At 34.8% G+C, this 18,866-nt stretch overlaps 1 protein-coding gene and 2 non-coding genes across 4 annotated transcripts; 2 read left to right on the top strand and 1 right to left on the bottom strand.

Moving 5' to 3' along the window:
* Nucleotides 1-352: 352 nt before the first annotated feature.
* On the bottom strand, nt 353-425 carry TRNAA-CGC (transfer RNA alanine (anticodon CGC)). Its single transcript has one exon. It is a non-coding gene; the product is annotated as a tRNA-Ala (tRNA).
* An 816-nt stretch (nt 426-1,241) lies between these two features.
* Nucleotides 1,242-15,129, top strand: LOC107646488 (piezo-type mechanosensitive ion channel homolog). 2 transcript variants are annotated; one of them, XM_021104060.2, is made up of 21 exons: nt 1,242-1,544; nt 1,665-1,745; nt 2,126-2,285; nt 2,369-2,526; nt 2,937-3,093; nt 3,210-3,396; nt 4,451-4,569; nt 5,357-5,441; nt 5,993-6,211; nt 6,297-6,471; nt 7,210-7,338; nt 7,685-7,858; nt 7,978-8,181; nt 8,378-9,892; nt 10,101-12,574; nt 12,669-13,064; nt 13,155-13,313; nt 13,528-14,034; nt 14,114-14,252; nt 14,363-14,507; nt 14,604-15,129. In XM_021104060.2, the coding sequence occupies exons 1-21, from the start codon at nt 1,496-1,498 to the stop codon at nt 14,740-14,742; spliced, it is 7,371 nt and encodes a 2,456-aa protein (XP_020959719.1). In that variant the 5' UTR covers nt 1,242-1,495; the 3' UTR covers nt 14,743-15,129. The 2 variants fall into 2 exon arrangements, with proteins under 2 accessions (XP_020959719.1, XP_088348329.1); XM_088492203.1 differs by lacking the exons at nt 1,242-1,544; nt 1,665-1,745; nt 2,126-2,285; nt 2,369-2,526 and having other exon boundaries at nt 2,955-3,093; nt 3,192-3,396.
* A 660-nt stretch (nt 15,130-15,789) lies between these two features.
* TRNAS-UGA (transfer RNA serine (anticodon UGA)) lies at nt 15,790-15,871 on the top strand. Its single transcript has one exon. It is a non-coding gene; the product is annotated as a tRNA-Ser (tRNA).
* Nucleotides 15,872-18,866: the final 2,995 nt, after the last annotated feature.

Raw genomic sequence — 18,866 nt, forward strand, 5'->3', positions numbered from 1 at the left:
AATTTGTAAAAAAAAAAAATCAAAGTTAAAATTCTTATGTGCTCTTGGGCTATGCTGCCCAACAATCCGACCCGACACATTATTCTACACTGACCCGCTTCATGATCTGATCCTACGCGTAAACCTAGCACCCCTAAAAACATATGTTAAAAAGAAAAAAAAAAAAAAGCATATTTTAACTGAACCTAAGCAGTGTTTTAATGGGTTTTGGGCCCTCTCTCTTACTACTTGCGTGTGTGCATATCAAAGCCGACTGGGGCATCCATACCGGAAAAAAAGAACACCCAACATGTGGAACTTAGTTAACTTACACTACTTTCCTGAAAGCCAGGATATATAATAAATAAGAAAATGGAGATGCGGGGAATCGAACCCCGTGCCTCTCGCATGCGAAGCGAGCGCTCTACCATATGAGCTACATCCCCACGTCGAATTCCTGTTAAATTCCATGAGTAATGTTTAATTTTTAGATCCCATGCATATAATTTGACAAAAAGCTCTAAAACAACAATCTTAGTAATTTTAACCATTATTTAACAAATATAAATACTAAATTATCTTTAATAAATAAATTTTATTAATTTATATATAAAAATTTTATCAAACATAAATATAAAAATTATATTAATTTATGTGTGCAAAATTTTAATAAATATAAATGTAAATTATATATTTTTTATGTGTAAAATATTTGTAAATACAAATACAAATTATTACTTACCTTGATAAAAAATAATAATATTTACGACATTTTTTTAATGAGAAAGTTTAGGGGTCATCAGATTTTGTGGTTTTTAACCATCAATTAGCCATCAATGATGTTTTTAATGGTGTGAGATTACATCTAATGATGTTTTTTTGGTGACTTTACATCTAATGATGTAAAATCATTCAATTTCTTTTTAATGGTTAAATGTTGGCCAAAATTTAACAAAAATGTTGCCCCCTAGCACTCCTCTTTTTTAATTTGACCGATAAAAAAATTATTTAATAGGATAAAAACACATGAATTGACTTGAGACGATACCCCGCTACTATATACTTGCATTCCATATATAGTATCCAACTATCCATTTCAATTGCCATGTTTCGCTCATGCTAATGTGCCATCGTGCACGTTCTGTAACAACAACTATGAAAGTAATTAAAGCTTATTAGAAGGCAGAATACCAATATTGGCCTTCATTTCTACGAATTGCGTTGGCTCCCTCCAATCCATGAGCAAAACAGAAAGTCAGAAACTCAACGCAGTTTTGGCTGAGAGCAACGATTCAACAAAATCGCACATTTCGAAGAACACGCTTCATGTTTGCGCGCGCGTCTCAGCGCCGTTCCTCCTCAATCTTCGTTACCATCGCTTTCACATTCTATATCGATTCTCTTTAATTTGCCGTTCGTTTTTTTCCATTTCCTTCCATGATCGCAGCGCCATTTGTTAATACGTTGCCATGAGAAGCAGCGAGAGCTTCCATTTTATTCATTACTCTTTCTCATCATGGCGAGGTTCATCCCCGGGTTCGCATTACCTATGCTCCTTCTAACAGGTTTCATTCTTACATTTGTTCATTAATTCCTTGCATTGTGATTTTAGTTACTTACATACACTTGCACAAACCCTCATAGTAGTGATACTATGTAATTTCTTTTCTGTGATTCATATGCAGCTTCTTTACTTAACTGGAGTCTCATATCTTTGCTTAATTTGTTAGCATTCCTTTTCATTCAGTACACTGCGCCTAGAAAGGGTGAGAAGTTAGCTGGCTCTGACCTTTGCTTTAATTTTTGCGAATTTACTCTCATTTTATTATTATTCTGCTTCTATAATTTCATATTTTGGATAAATATAGGAATATTCTATAGTATAGATGAAGTGTCATTAATTTGTCACAGGAATACAAGGTTATAGGACCTTGTCATTTTAGAGTGAATGAATAATAGAGAAGAAAATGTTAGTCAATTAGTGTAGTATATTAGTTTTGGCTTAGTTGTTCATAACATTTGATCACTTGAGGATTGTTATGGTTTATTTATTTATTTATTTGCTTATTTCTGAGCATTTCATATACAAATTTAATTGTTATCATGTTTTCAACTTCTCAAACAAGATAATTGTCCTTGCAAATAGGCACTCGTTTCCATTCACAATATTCAATATCGCGGTCCATCCTTATACTGTCGTCTTTGACACTACTATCACATGCCATATTTCACATTGTTTTGACCATTGAGGGAGATCGGTGGAGTACTGCCGATGCTCAATGGGCTCGGCTAATTGGATTAATAAGGTAATTTGAACTTTCTAAAATTTCTCATCAGTGTTGCAGCATTCAGAAAACACTACAAAATAATGTATGAAATGGATTTGCAGAGTGCAATCATGGAGGTCATTGCCCCAAGAGTACTTCTTGGTCATGCAAGCATTAATGACCTTTCTTTCTCTATTTGAGATCTATGGAAATCGCGTTGGTCAAGATGCATGGAGAGATTTTCATTCTGGAGTTCTATGTTCTTATTTGCTGCTGATAGGTTTGTCATAGAACTTCTTTGTACCCTAACTGTTAATATAAAGAGGTGTTCTGCTTATTTTTGTTGAAAGCGAGGTAATATGTATCATTACTGATCTACATAGGAGCTTGTTGTATTCTTGATTGTGTTTTTAGTTTTTTCCCCTTTCAATGTTTTGGTCTCCTTTATCTATTATTTCTAACGCTAAGATAAGGTGTGCCTTACAGCTAGTACCAAACAAAGATTATGACAAAAGCCCTTGCTATTTCTCTCGTAAAGTGCTCAGGAGTTTAATATTTTCTTATAGTTATTATTCCTTTTATTTTTTCTTTTTGACACAAATAATATGTGCACAATAGAATAACCATAATAAACTTATTTGCTGTGTCTATGGAATAATTATAACATGGATGCTGATCTCTGGGTTGCAGGATCTCATCTCAGGGCCTTGTGCTTCTTACTGTTGCCAGCTATACAACTAATTGCTGGGATTAGTCATGCGTCTTGGGTTTCTTTTCCTTTTTTCATTTGTATTAGTATAGGGCTAGTTGATTGGTCATGGAGGAGCAATTATTTAGGTATCTTTTGGTAAGCTCCCTCTTCCCTAAACAAGGGGAAAGAAATGATGATACGTACTGTGCATCTTTTTATTGTAGGATTGAAATTTTATTGGTTCGCTGATTCAGGGTTTTATGAACTTGAAGGTGGTGGAGATTCCTTTTCTTTTATGCTGGCTTCAATATCATCATGATGTACATATACCAACTTCCTATTGAGCTCCCCGAGACATTAAGGTTGATTCTTTTCCACTTTGGACTGTTCAAACTTACCGCAAAATCAGAATGGTCAGAAGTTTGCTCAGGTCTATCACTTCTACTTTTCTACATTATGGTAAGCATATAGACTGCTTGCATAGCATAATTCTATTGCTGCAAAAAATTCAGTATGTAACATGATGGAGAAAACAAAAAATTATTTACCGTGGTGCTGGGGGCCTTTTGTTTTTGGGTGAGGGATGGGGTGATAATAATACGAGTGTCTGGATTCTTCTGCCGATGTATGCTTCATTTTCAGATATTTGCATATAAATAGAAGAGAAATGCTAAGGGGCCAACATTTTAGTGTAAAAAAGGGAGAATTGGCTATTCTTTGTTTAAATGTAAGACAAAAATAAGGAAAAAATGTTGGTCACCTAACATTTTTCTAAATGGAATTTCCAAATCTAATGTAAACCAAATTAGTTTGTTGTAAGATTAGTTCTGTTTATACTATTCGTAATTTTTTTTAGTGGGGGACAAAAGAAGAATTTCATTAAGACGAAGAGAAAGATAATAATAAGAGTTCTTTATAGAAAGTAAAGCAAAAAACAATTTATTTATAAACGATAACTTTTCAATATCTCTAGCACATGTGAAAGAGAAAGTGCTCTATAAACTATTCATTATACGGGATCTTCTACCTTCATCAATAGAGGTGATCACTTCTTTGCTTTATATTAATTAGCAAACCTGGCTGGTATTATTCCTCTGATTTAGGTTCGATCTGACTGTCTTATTTACAAATACTGGCCAGTCTCTAGCTTAAACACCGAATAGAGCAGAATCTAGATTGAGTAAAAAAAAATTTAAATCCTTCTCTAAAAATCATGATGATATGTATGTGATTATGTAGAGAAACCTATCTGGCTTGAACACACTATACACTTGTGTTGCTTTATAATTTACGTAATCTTAATCTTGATCATGTTGCTTTCTTGTCTTGCGGCAAATGTCTAGAGGAAGGAAATGCATTGGTTACATATTGCATATTCTAGTTGTTCTTGAGGTCTTGTGTGACACTTAACAGATATGGGAACTCTTGAAAGTAATTGGTCTAAAATTCTTATTTCTTTTTTGAAGCTTTTGTTTGGTTTGGTTCACCAGTCTTCAATTCTCCATTGTTCCAGCTATCCTGGATTAGAAGTGAGCTAGCTGAACTAGAAATCATCACATCAACAAGAGAAAGCAGTGACTTGACTGAGCAACTTCTTCCTAAAATGAATTCTCAGTTTGTTCACGAGTCAAGGTAATTAAGAAAGGGCAGCATCCTCATTTTCTTACTTTGCTTTTCCTTGTGCCCTGAAAAAAAATGAAGTTCTAAACTCATAGCAATTGCTATTTTCTAGTCCAAGGACCTCAATATGTTTATTTGTTTTCCCTTATTATTCATGTAATAGTTCACCTAAGTTCCTCTGACGAGATGAAACCTACAATATTAACAAGATAATGTGACATCAGCATATCTTGCTTTGTATATATGTAGATGATACTTATTTGGAAGTTTAATTTTTAAAAAAATTATTTATAACTTTCGGATATCTAAGAATAATTCAAATATTTTATACAGAGATTTACACAAATTTCTTGTGTCTCAACAACGGAGACTAATCTATATAGGCACTGAGCGAAATGAAGCGATATAAAAAAATATAATGTAAATAAATAAACATAACTTGTAAATATCACACTGTATCTATATAGATTCAATCGGACATATTATTGCTCTTGCTTGGATTTGAAGTTTCCCATGTAGCAGATGCTTGAGTTGAATTCTTTTGTCAAATTGATCATTTATTATGTAAACTTTTCCCCCTTGTTGTCCAGTTATCATGCCTTGTTATCTTGAATTCCTTTTCGAATTGATTACTTATTACTTTGGCTATGTTACACTTCTCTGTTTGTAATATTTCCAAATAGAACACTAGAAGTAGTGACTCGGTGTCCTCATCCTGTTGACTGCTTTTTGAACCCTTTACTTTTGATTGATGGAAGCTCATTAATACTCTCTTCTTGGTTTTGTAATTCTCTAACAGGTCTGGAGCAAAGCATATGAATTTCTTGTTGCAAGGAGCTATTTCTCAGTCGTTTTTTATTAACTTTTTAACATATGGTTTTCCGGTACTGCTGCCACATCCATTTTTACTGAATTTTATTTCCTCTCTCATCAATAAATCATTTATAATAAAAACCCTGTACAGAATTTTTTTGTCCAATGTTTGGTCACGTATCACATATGCAACTATGAAGTGACAATTTGTTCTTAACTATGGATAATCATTCAACATAATGTATATTGAATAATTTTTTTTCGAATAATTTTTTACAAAACCTACCATTATATTTGATGATTATTATACATTGTAAATCATGCCTAAAAAATTTTCTCAGTCCAAAATCATGTTACATATCTTTTTATAAATCAAAATTGATGAAAATATAAAAGTTCAAAATGTTCATAAATATGAATTATTATATTATAAAAATTGGGCAGAAAATGATCTTCATGATAAGAGTGCCTCATGAATTCTAAGTTCATGGAAGATATTAGCACATGAACCATCCAAAATTCTTAAATGGTCTCTTGTGAGCCCTCTGCTACCTTTCCGTCATCCTTATTGCAACAAATATTTTGTAAGTTGATGAATTGCATTGATTGACACACGTGGCAGATTTCCTTGCTGGCTCTAACATATTGGGGTTTCCACTTTGCAAGTCTGTGCTCATTTGGATTACTTGCTTATGTGGGATATGTATTGTACGCTTTCCCGTCCATGTTACGGCTGCACCAACTGAATGCTGTGCTTCTCGTTTTCATTCTTCTATGGGCAGCTAGCACGTATATTTTCAATGTAGCATTCAATGTATCAAGTGATCACAAAGTATGGAAGGTACATTTTGCAGAAGACTTTTGGAGGTCTTACTTTAATGTTAAAATCTTTTGAATAAGATCTTCTGGTGCTTAACTAATTGCAGGATATGGAAATATGGGAAACTATAGGCTTGTGGCATTACTCCACCCCAGGATACTATTTGCTAGCCCAGTTTGGTCTAGGTTTTCTTGTTGCTTTATGTGATCTAGTGAACAGTTCAGTGTTGTTGTGCATTACTGATCATGGACAGTTAACAACTCAAGAATCCGTTGTGGAAGGTGAGAGAACTAGGTAGTCTGAGAAGATGTTTGATGATACTTAGTGCTCTACCATATACTACTCCTTGTTAGTGAGCTGATATGAAATGAAGAATACAATTACCGTTGCTAAATCTACTTTATTTCTATGATTGTACAAAATATGTACAATAAATAGGAGCATCAACATTTGGTTGTGTTGCCTGGCAAAAAAGTGTCTCACTGCCCTTGGGTGGATTGATGAATATTATCTAAAACAATGAAAGTTGATTTCTGGATTGACTTTCAATATTTCACAAAGGAATCAGCTAGAAATTAAAGTATGCTTTATGATATCAGCATATTTATTTGGAACATTGTTTCATCAAAATCTTGATTTATATTTTTATTATTGGTTTTTATCTTTTCTTTATAAAATCCAAAAAAAATTGCAACTGAAAATAGAAAATTGAATTTTATTGAAAAAATGATATTTCAATGAAAAATGTTATTATATATGATAATTGTTAAATAATATTGCCACGTAAATCTTTTTTTTATTGTGGCACCCTTGTCTATGTAAAGCCATAGCAACATGTGCTGCTAATTTTTGCCTTTAATCACAAACAAGAGAATTTGAAAGATGTATTTTACTTTTTGCTCATGTATTCTGCAATCTTTTACCAGACATTTCTCTAATACAAAATGCTACCTTGGACCGTATGTATCTGGATAAAAATTCTTACTGTTTGTTCATTGCTATTGTTGTCAAATTTCTAGAGGAAGAGGATGCTGCAATATTAATATTGGCTACAATAGTTTGGGGACTACGCAAGTGCTCACATGTTATAATACTAATATTGATATTTCTCATAGCAATAAGGCCTGGTCTCATCCACACTGTGTATAGTAAGTTTGATATCTTTCATTGCCTTCTTAGTTCTCTACGTTAATAGTTTATTACCATGATGCTAATACAGAAATGTTCTAATTACACCCTTTACATTTTAGATCAACCATTAGTGTATAGTGTTTGACAATATTAGTGAACACTATCCCACTTGTTTAAATAACTCAAGTTTTCTGATCAAGTGCATACCAGAATTATGTGGCTCTTCCTTGTTCAAGTATTGTGTGAAGACTGGATAATCTTACAAGAAGTCATAATTAAATTTAAACTTTCCTTAAACGTTGTCTTTAGAGTAGTTTGCAGGTATCCTAATTTACTAACAACTTACTTTTTCCTTTCATGCAGTGGTTTTCTTTTTAATTTATCTCTTGAGTGAAACAATAAATAGTCAATTACGCCAAGCTATTATCCTTTTATGCGAGGCGCACTTTGCAATTCAATTCATTCTTCAACTTGATCTGATCTCCAAAACTTTGGATCAGAATGGTTCATACTCTCTTCAGATTCTCTCAAAATTAGGTAAATGTTTTTTTGTAAGAACTGCCTTGTTTTTCATGCGGTGCAAATGTAAATTTTATCTTGCATTTGACGAAGTTATTCCATTTTTTATTTTGTCATTCTTCTCGTGACTGTTTCAGGCTTGGTTACTGATATCCATTCGCTGGATCTCTTCAAAATATCAATTCTTGCTTTCTTTTGTGCAATACACAATCATGGGCTCCAAACACTCATTTTATTTTCAGCCATTGTACAGCAGACATCTTGCCCTCCTTTCGGGTTTAGCATCTTGAGAGCTGGCTTGATGAATCCTGTTAATTTATCCAGTTGTACTCTGAGATCTGGTGAGAACTAGCGAACTCATGGTACTACTCCAGTTAACCATTATTTCCATGCCATCTTATTTTGATGAATAATTTCATGTTATCCTAGTTCATAGTTAACCTTCTGACACTTACTGATTTCGTGCAAGTTATATATTTGCCAGAAGCATCCCAGCACTTCATGCCAATATTCTAACCATACTATTGGATTATGCAGAGGCAATAAGGATATCGTATTTGAACGTCATAAGAAAAAAATCCCTCTGTGTTTATCGGGCTTGTGGCAAATACGTTGCCTTTCTGACAGTTCTCTTCAGCGTATACCTTTGCACACCCAACTATGCTTCGTTTGGTTATTTGTTCTTTCTTCTACTGTGGATAAGTGGAAGACAACTTTTGGGACAAACAACAAAGCATCTTTGGTTTCCAATGAAAGTGTATTCTGTAACGGTCTTTGTTTGTATTTACTGCATTGGTGTATTTTCCAGCTCTAAGATTTTGTTTCCCGGTGTTGTTAATCTTCAAACTGCATTTGGCTACAACCCTGCAGCTTCAATGTTGCGAAACATCTTTGAATCCTTGGCTATATTGGTTGTGATGCAACTATATAGCTACGAAAGGCGGAGGAGCAAACGTTTGGGATTAAGTGGCTATAATGCACAAAGAGTAGGGAATTTCACTTTTACTAGACGTCTTTTGGTTCGGCATGCTGATAAAATCTTATCTCTGGCTTTGTTTTATGCATCACTCACACCGATAAGTGCATTTGGTTTCCTGTATCTTGTTGGGTTGGTTAACTATTCAAGGTTACCAAAGTCCTCTCAGATCCCTGCAAAATTATTTCTAGTTTATTCAGGATTCCTTGCAATGGTTGAATATCTTTTCCAGATATGGGGAGCTCAAGCGCATTCATGGGTATCATTATTTATGGGCTTACAGTTGTATAAGCCTGGTTTTAAAGGTTTAGAATCTGGGCTAAGGGGAAAGGTTGTGGTAATTGTAGCATGTATACTTCAATACAATGTTTTTCGTTGGTTGGAGAGGACGCCACATTTTAATGGAAACAGAGAAGAATGGGATGAGCCTTGTCCTCTATTCAACATAGTAGATGTACCTACTGAACCTATTCCATGTACCCCTAGAAACAACCTATTGGAAAACCCTACATCAACAATCAAACAGGTTGCAAGAAGTCATTCATGGCCGAAAGTGAACTCTGCATTATCCCAAGGGCAAGGGCAAGGGCAAGGGCAAGATTCAGGAAATGAAAGAGACAGTGTCAAAAAAGTTCAACATATTCATTTCTGGGAGAGTTCTAAGGATAGCTTCAAGTGGAATAGAAAGCGAATTCTTTTTTTGAGAAAAGAGAGATTGGAGATGCAGAAGACTGTGTTAAAAGTATGTCTGAAGTTCTGGATAGAGAACATCTTCAATTTATTTGGTCTTGAAATCAACATGATTGCTTTGCTTCTTGCAAGTTTTGCAGTGTTGAACGCCATCTCCTTGCTCTACATAGCATCACTTGCTGCTTGTGTTCTTTTAAATCGTTTAGTTATTAAAAAACTATGGCATGTTTTCGTTTTTCTATTTGCTACCATTATCACTGTTGAATACTTGGCTATCTGGATGCACCTGGCTTTTTTGAACCACCAGACTAAAGGACAAGTGGCATGCCATGACTGTTGGAGGGTATCAAATATATATTTCAGCTTCTGCAATAAGTGCTGGCTAGGTATCTCTACATTAATGCATGTTTTTGTACTGATAATGATTGGTATCATACTATTATTTATATATCTTTTTGATAATGTCCATCACATATAACCAATCTGAGACTGAGTTTGATACCCAAATATTAGTTACTCAGAACTAGTATTTTTAGCATTTATCATATGACAAATTTCCCACAAAATAGCTTATGTTAAATGCATTTAATGCAGGAATCATTGTTGACGATCCCCGTATGCTTATCAGCTATTATGGAGTTTTCATGCTTTCATGTTTGAAATTCCGTGCTGATCATTCATCTACTCTCACTGGGTTGGATATGTATAGAAAGATGCTCTCTCAATGGAAGTCTGCATCTATACTAAATGATCTCTCATTTGAAACAAAAGCATATTGGACATTTCTTGACCACCTGAGGCTTTATGGTTACTGTCACTTGCTAGATTTTGTTCTTTCATTAGTTTTGATTACAGGAACTCTTGAATATGATGTTTTGCATCTTGGCTACCTTGCTTTTGCTCTGGCTTTCCTCCGAAAGAGGATGAAAATACTAAAGAAGGGAAATTTAATTTTTAGATTTTTGAGGATGTATAATTTTCTGGTTATTGTCTTGTCTCTAGCATATCAATCTCCCTTATTTGGTCACCTTAGAAAGATAACATACGGTTCCATTACAATAGAGAGCATCAGTGAACTGGTTGGGTTTCACAAGTATGATTATGGGTTTCGAATTACATCAAGATCAGCATTAGTGGAAATCGTCATATTCATGTTGGTATCACTACAATCATACATGTTTTCATTCCCAGAGTTTGATTATGTTCCAAAGTACCTTGAAAAAGAGCAGATTGGTGCAATAGTTCAACAGCAGGAAAAGAAAGCTGCCTGCAAGACAGCTCAGTTGCGGCACAAACAGAGAACTGAAGAAATGAAGCATCTCCGAAGCTTGCAGGTAGAAAAGATGAAATCGGAGATGTCAAACCTTCAACATCATAATTTGAGCACTGAAGCTAACTGTAGTAATACTTCTCTCGATTATGATGGCTTACGAGAGAGAGGAAATTCTTCTCTCGATAATAATAGGGACAATGAATTGAAGAAGGACATCAGTCTCAGTAATGAGCCAGCAGACCCCTTTGACATGAACGAATCTTTAACTAGTGAAAAATATCCAAGTCGATTGGGACCAGAATCTTGGAAACAGCCAGTGAGTACTCCTCGTGGAACTTATGACGTAAAGGAAAGAGCTAATGGCAGTGATTATTTTTATTCTGATAGGAGTCGTTATAAAATTCCAGTCAGGAAAAATGCTTTACTTTCAGCTGTACATCTCTTAGGGAGTGGGGTATCTCAAGTGCAGTCTCTTGGAAACTTGGCAGTTAACAGTTTACTGAACTATTTGAAGATAGAACACGAAGAACTTGAATCTAACAATGATTCTTCGGAGGATGAGGAATATTATGAAATTGAGAATTTGAATCTGGGAGCGGAACCTCTAGAAGCTACAATGTCCACCCACACTATTTATGAACATACAATGCCAGATAGTGCTTGGCTCCGAATCGGTATTATTCTCCGTCACTTTTGGTCCCGAATGAGGTCAAATAATGACGTTGTCTGCTATTGCTGTTTCATTCTATTATATCTATGGTACTTCAGTTTGCTTTCTGTGGTCTATCTAGCAGCTCTCTTCTTATATGCTCTCTGTCAAAATACTGGCCCCAGTTACAGATTCTGGGTTGTCATCCTCATTTATACAGAGGTCTGCATTTTGCTTCAATATTTATATCGAATCATCACTGAACACTGTCAGTTTGAATTCCCTGTGAGCTTACTTCAACAATTAGGATTTCCTGTGAGAAAAATAACATCATCTTTTGTGACAAGCAACTTACCTTTCTTTCTGGTATATATATTCACCCTCTTGCAAACCTCCCTAACTGTGAAGAATGGTGGCTGGACAATTGCTGTGGATAGCAGATTCTATAAGAGAATAAATCAGAGCTACATAGAGGATTTAAAGGGATCCTCCTTCCATGTTAGATTACTGAGATTATTGTTACCTTTGAAAAATGCGATGAAACTATTAACTAGACGACTCTGTAGGTATTGGAGATCAGTAACATCAGGTGCAGAAACACCTCCTTACTTTGTGCAGTTGTCTATGGAAGTTATCTCATGGCCTAGAGATGGAATTCAGCCAAAGAGAATTGAATCAAGAATGAATAAGTTGCTGAAGATCTTGCATTACAGGAGATGCAGAGAGGAGAAGCTTTTTAAGTTGCACTCAGCAAGTAGGGTTCGCATTCAGAGCATTGAAAAGAGTGAAGAGTGTGAAAATGTGTGTCATGTTGTTTTTGAGGTAATATATGCCTCCCCTCCAATTGAATTTGTTGCTGAAGAATGGTACAGTTCATTGACTCCGGCTGCAGATGTTTCCGACGAGATCCAGAAAGCTCAACACGATGGCATTTTTAATGAAATTGGTTTTCCGTATCGAGTAGTTTCCATCATTGGTGGTGGGAAAAGGGAAATTGATCTGTATGCCTATATCTTTGGAGCTGATTTGGTTGTTTTCTTCTTAGTTGCTATTTTTTATCAGTTAATTATGAAAGCTAACAGTGAGTTTCTTGAAGTCTATCAGCTTGAAGATCAGTTCCCAGAAGATTTTGTTTTAGTTTTGATGGTATTTTTTTCATTGAAACTCACCTTTTTCAGTCTCTCGTGTTTATATAAATTCACATCTATCAATTCACTCAGGGAACGAACTTAACCTGCAGGTTGTCTTTTTCTTGATCGTACTTGATCGCATCATATACCTATGTTCATTTGCAACAGTGAAGGTTATTTTGTATTTATTCAACCTTGTTCTCTTCACATATTCAGTCACAAAATATGCCTGGGACATGGATCCTTTGCACAGATATGCTGGAAGACTAGCACTTCGTGCCATTTATTTCACAAAAGCAATTTCTCTGGTTTTGCAAGCAATGCAAATCCATATTGGTGTTCCACACAAAAGCACCTTGTACAGGCAGTTTTTGACCAGTAATGTTTCCCGGATTAACTTTTTTGGCTTTCGACTCTATCGTGCTCTACCTTTTCTTTATGAATTGAGATGCGTGCTAGATTGGTCTTGTACGACGACATCTCTGACCATGTATGACTGGCTGAAGGTATGTCCTCATCATTCTTAGCTAACTTACATTCCCTTTAAGCAGATGCATTCCTTTCCTCATTTTATCTGATTCTTGCTTTCTTTCTAGCTGGAAGATATTCATGCTAGCTTGTTTCTTGTCAAATGTGACGTGGATTTGAATAGATCCACTCATCAACAAGGACAAAAGCAATCAAAAATGACAAAGTTCTGCAATGGGATATGTCTATTCTGGGTTTTATTGTGCGTCATATGGGCTCCTATGCTGGTAAGAATTCCAAACTTATTATGAATCTCTCTCTCTCTCTCTCTCTCTCTTTCTCTCTGGAATTTGAATGTGAAAAATACTCAACTAAGTAAACTTTGTTGTGTGTGTACAAGACTTGTGACTATTTCCCACCAAGGATGTTTCTTTCCTAACACTTGAAACAATTCAACCTAGAGAGTGCAATATTGATTTAAGTGCTTTGTTTTTTGGACAGATGTATAGCAGCGGCAACCCAACAAACATTGCCAACCCAATCAAAGATGCTAGTGCCCGGCTTGATATACAGACAATAACTGGAAGGTTGACATTGTTCGAGACAACCTTATGCGAGAAGATATCTTGGGAAAATATTGAAGGACGTGATACTTTGGATCCTCTGGGTCTCCTTAGTGCGTACAATGAGAAAGACATCCAACTAATTTGCTGCCAATCAGATGCTAGTACTGTGTGGCTTGTTCCACCTGTTGTGAAGGCCAGATTCATAAAGTCCATCAGGTGGAACATGGACATCACTTTCTCCTGGCAATTTACCAGAGATAGACCCAGAGGAAAAGAACTAGTGAAATATGAAATACCCATAATGTCTGAGGATCTTCCAGATAATTCAGAAGTGATTAATGTTTTTAATGGTACCTCCAACAGTTTCACAGTATTCAATATCTACCCCAGATATTTTCGGGTCACAGGCTCAGGGGACGTGCGTTCTCTTGATCAACAGTCGGTATGTATGTAAATCTTACCTAATCTAACTTGCTAGATTTATTTGCTTTTGGATCATAATGAAGATAAGGTTTTTGCAGGAGGAGGTTAGTGCAGATCTTGTTCTCAACCGGGGGAATCCAGAGTGGTGGTCTTTTTATGATATTGATATCTCAGATAGACACGGATGTGGAGAGTTCCCAGGACCAATAGCCATAATTGTATCTGAAGAAACTCCCCGTAAGCTCAACTTAAATTTAATTGTATTTACCTATATATATAGTCTATGCGAGCAATATTTGATCACTAATACCAATTTATGTTCTCCGATGATCCTATTGCTTCTTTAGAGGGCATTATCGGAGATACTCTCAGCAAGTTCAGCATTTGGGGACTGTACATTACCTTTGTGCTTGCAGTTGGACGTTTTATCAGATTACAGTGTTCAGACTTGCGAATGAGAATTCCTTTTGAGAACCTGCCTTCATGTGAGAGGTGCCCATTTTTGCCAATGAACCTCTGTATCCTTCTGATGAATGTTCAAACATATATATGAGGACTTACACGAAGTGCATATATAAATTGATGCAGGTTGATGGCAATATGTGAAGATATATATGCTGCAAGAGCCGCAGGAGATCTTGATGTGGAAGAGGTTCTGTATTGGACACTTGTTAAAATTTACCGCACGCCACACATGCTTTTGGGGTATACTCAGCCTGACTACTAGTTCTAGATTCTTGCAAGAGTTGTCACATCTTAAATGTCATGGACATCAACTCCATAGCAATTCAAACGCCAAGCATGAGGAGCACATGCGTGAAAAAAAGGCTGCTTCACCATGTCCATATGAATCTCGAGTTCGCGCTGGGATTCCATGATTATTACTGATTATGAGTGTGCTTTACTGCTTTTGGTTCTATGGGTATTGCTTTGCTTGCTTGCTTAGTTCAACAATAACTAAAGCTCGCATACAACAAGCTTGTCTATAGTTAATGTAATGTGAAATTTTGGGTGGTTCCTTCCAAGTTGCGTCCCTTAAATTATGGGGGTGTATGCCATATCATATTTTTCTTTCACTGAGTACCAAAATAAGTAAATAACTACTGCAGTTCATGAATAGAAAGGAAACATAAAAGACAATTATCACGTGCTGCCACTTTTTTGTTTTATATCCACATAATTTAATATCATTAAAATTACAATAAGATCTTACAAGTTGCATTAGTAAAGAACTAGGGATATTGCGGAAAGGGAACTCTAACCTAAGAAACTGCACCAACAGAGCTAGCTGAGTAAGTTGTCATTGATGTTACGAGAACTTTAGTTCGAATATTACTTTAAATTTTGTATTTTTCACCTAGAATAAAGTTATATTTAACTTTTGTTATCATCTTGATATTGTCTAGAAATAATTTTTATATGAAACAAATTTTGGTGTATTTCAAATATATGGAGTAGGGTCGTGAAAAATAAACAAAGTATACTTACACATTTTCATCAATCTTCGAGAAGAAACCATACTACATTGAACAGAACTTTGCTCAATGTGAAAAATAAAATTAGAATAAAAAAGTATTGCGTTATTTAGCAGAAAATAAAATGTTTAACGCTAAAAGATATTACTTAAATTTTAAACGAACTTGTAACCTGTCTTTTCTTTTAGAGATTTTCTTCGCATATAAACCTGTGCATGCATGTTTCTGAGAGTAATAAGCTCATTTCGTTGTGATAGATAATTTATAAATAAATTTACAAATTAAAATAATCATCTAACGTCGATATGTCCGAGTGGTTAAGGAGACAGACTTGAAATCTGTTGGGTTACGCCCGCGCAGGTTCGAACCCTGCTGTCGACGTTTTTTAATTTTGGTTTTTGTAAGCCATCCATGTTTTCGTTCGAGCTGCCACCGTTGTTCTCTTGAATTTTCTAGGTGCATGTTTCAAACGTAATTGACTATAGCTCTGTACAAAATTAATTTCCTCATTAATTTTTGTTTTTTTAATAAAAAAATTCAACGTAATAAAGTGGAACATTAGAAAAAAAAATAAATGGACAGAATATAAAAACTAACAAAAGAAGATAAAATAAAATTATTTTATTATCATCTTCAATATTTTTATCAATAATAAAAAAGATTAACACTACTCCACTTCTTATAGCTCTGAATTGAGTTATTCATAATTTCTTTTACTTCTGATTCTTTGTTTTAAAATATCTTTATATTTTTTTCCATTCATATGTGTTAGATAATTGTAAAAAAAAAAAATATCAAACTATTTTTTGCGCATCTTTTTTTTATGGTGAACATCTATCAAACTCTCAAATTCAATATGTCTAGGATGAATCATAGCCGGCCAAACTTAGATAACTACACGCACTACACCTGTTAAGTAAAATCACAACTAAAAAATAAGTGGTGAATATATTCAACATCCTTTTTACATAATATGCAAACAAGATCTTGCTGGTTAATCGCTCCTAGCCTACTTAGTCTTTTCTTGGTATTAACTCGACTACCAATACAAATGATGTAAAGATTTATACCGGTTTGAAATTTAGAAAAATAATTTCGTTGTGAGCATAGTCCAAACCAACATTCGATCATTAAATCAAAGTTTAATTTTGGTTGTCACAAGTCCAACCCAATAAAAATAATCGAGAGTATTAGTCTCGGGTCGTTCTCCCTAGGAATCACAATCGAGTGCTCAATTATTGGTTATGAGGTCAAAATGGTTGGTAAAGGTGGAAGAAATTAACTAACAAGAAAATAGAACAAACAACTAAAGAAAACAAGTAATAAAGAGAGACTTTCTTGGCAAGGATTGAGAATATAGGCTTTCTATCCTAGTCATTAATCATAACAAAATAATTATCAAGAGTTTATCCTATTAAGTCATCCCCAACGAGAGAAGGTACAATGTCATCTCCAACACTCGAAGAAAGTCTAATAAGACTAGTTAATCTCAATCTAAAAGTCCTAATCAACTTACTAATTGAATTAGCAAAAGATTAGCGTTAATGGAAACAATATTAACTAACAACTCTAGATCACCAACATAAGTTGGGTATTCGTGACTCAAGATTGTCTAATTTCTCTTTCCAAGCCAAGAATGCTCAAAAACTACTCTAACATCCAACCAAGCATTTTATCAAACACTTGGAAGGCATAAAAGGAAAGCATAATAAATTGCAAGAAATATAAAATCTACCACTACCAAATGCAAGAAATTAACAATAACAACTAAAGAAAGCACATTAAACCTGAAACACCTCAAATTGCATTAAAGGAAATTGAAATTGATAAGAGTGCATGAACATAAAAGTAACCAAAAAGAGAAATTAACAAGGAAAACTAAGAAGATTGAAGCAAATCAACAAGGAAAAGTAAAGAAAACTAAATCAAAACAAGTAATTAAACCTAAACCTAAATCTAGAAGAAAACTAAACTAAGAACCCTAATTTCTAGAGAGAAAAGGGAGTTTCTCTCTCTAGAACTAACCTAAGGCATGTTTCCTACACTAAACTAATTGCCCCCTTGACCCCTCTTGAGTTCTGCATCAAATAACCTCAGGAATGAGTTGGATTTCGGCCTGGAAAGCTTAGAAATCGCCCCCAGCAAATTCACTTTAAGTGAGTCACGTGCCGCTCGTCACGCGTGTGCGTGATGACGTGTGCACATCGCTAGCCAAAATTCCTCCTCACGCGTATGTGTGGGTGACCCGTGCACATGGCCAAGAATGTTCTTCTCACGCGTACGCGTGTGTGACGCGTGCTCGTGGCCTTCAAATCTCCAAATGCTCATTTCTTCATGAATTCTCCACTTTGCATGCTTTTTTTCTTGACCTCTTCCATCCAAACCTTGCCTTGTGAATCTGAAATCACTCAACAAACACATCATGGCATCGAATGGAATTAAAGTGGATTAAATTTAGCTATTTAAAAGCCTAAAAAGCATGTTTTGACACTAAGCATAAATTTAGGGAGAATTACAAAACCATACTATTTCATTGAATAAATGTGAGATAAGTTGATAAAATCCCCCAAATTAAGCACAAGATAAACCACAAATTTGGGGTTTATCAACAAACCAAACAAATAATTCCACTCTTGGTGGAAGTAAGCATTTCCAATAGTTTTAGTGAAGTTGCAACTTGTTACATCCTCCGAAAATATTTCTGACTGTAACATTTGCACAAAAGAATTAGTAAAAAAAATACTTTTTTTAAACTTTCATACAACTCTATTCTCAATATCATTTGTTAGTTTAACCGACCTTAAATTATCATGTAGTTAATTAACCAATTCTAGTTCTCATTGGTGTAACTCTCACCTTTATTGGAAATTTTAAATCTACTCTAAGCCATCCCAAAACCCACAATCTCCTATGATAGATCCTCTTTGGTTTGAAACAGAAAAAAATCTCGAGTTTTTACATAATACGCAAACATTATCTTGCCAGTTAATCACTTCTAGCCTACTCAGTCTTTTCTTGGTATTAACTCTGCTTACCAATACAAATCAAACAACCAATTCCACTCTTGGTGGAACTAACCATTTACAATAATTTTAGTGAAGCTGTAACTTGTTACATCCTCCCAAAATATTCTGATTGCAATATTTGCACAAAAGAGTTAGTAAAAAGAAAAACACATTCTTTATCAAACTTTCATACAACTCTATTCTCAATATCATTTGTTAGTTTAACCGGTCTTAAATTATCATGTAATTGATTAACCAATTCTAACTCCCATTAGTGTAACTCTCACTTCTATTGAAAATTTCAAATCTACTCTAAGTCATTCTAGAACCTATAGTCCCCTATGACATATCCTCTTTGATTTGAAAAAAAA

This window comes from Arachis ipaensis, chromosome B6 (assembly GCF_059453495.1).
Source record: "Arachis ipaensis isolate K30076 ecotype BB chromosome B6, ASM5945349v1, whole genome shotgun sequence".
NCBI classification, from domain to species: Eukaryota; Viridiplantae; Streptophyta; class Magnoliopsida; order Fabales; family Fabaceae; genus Arachis; species Arachis ipaensis.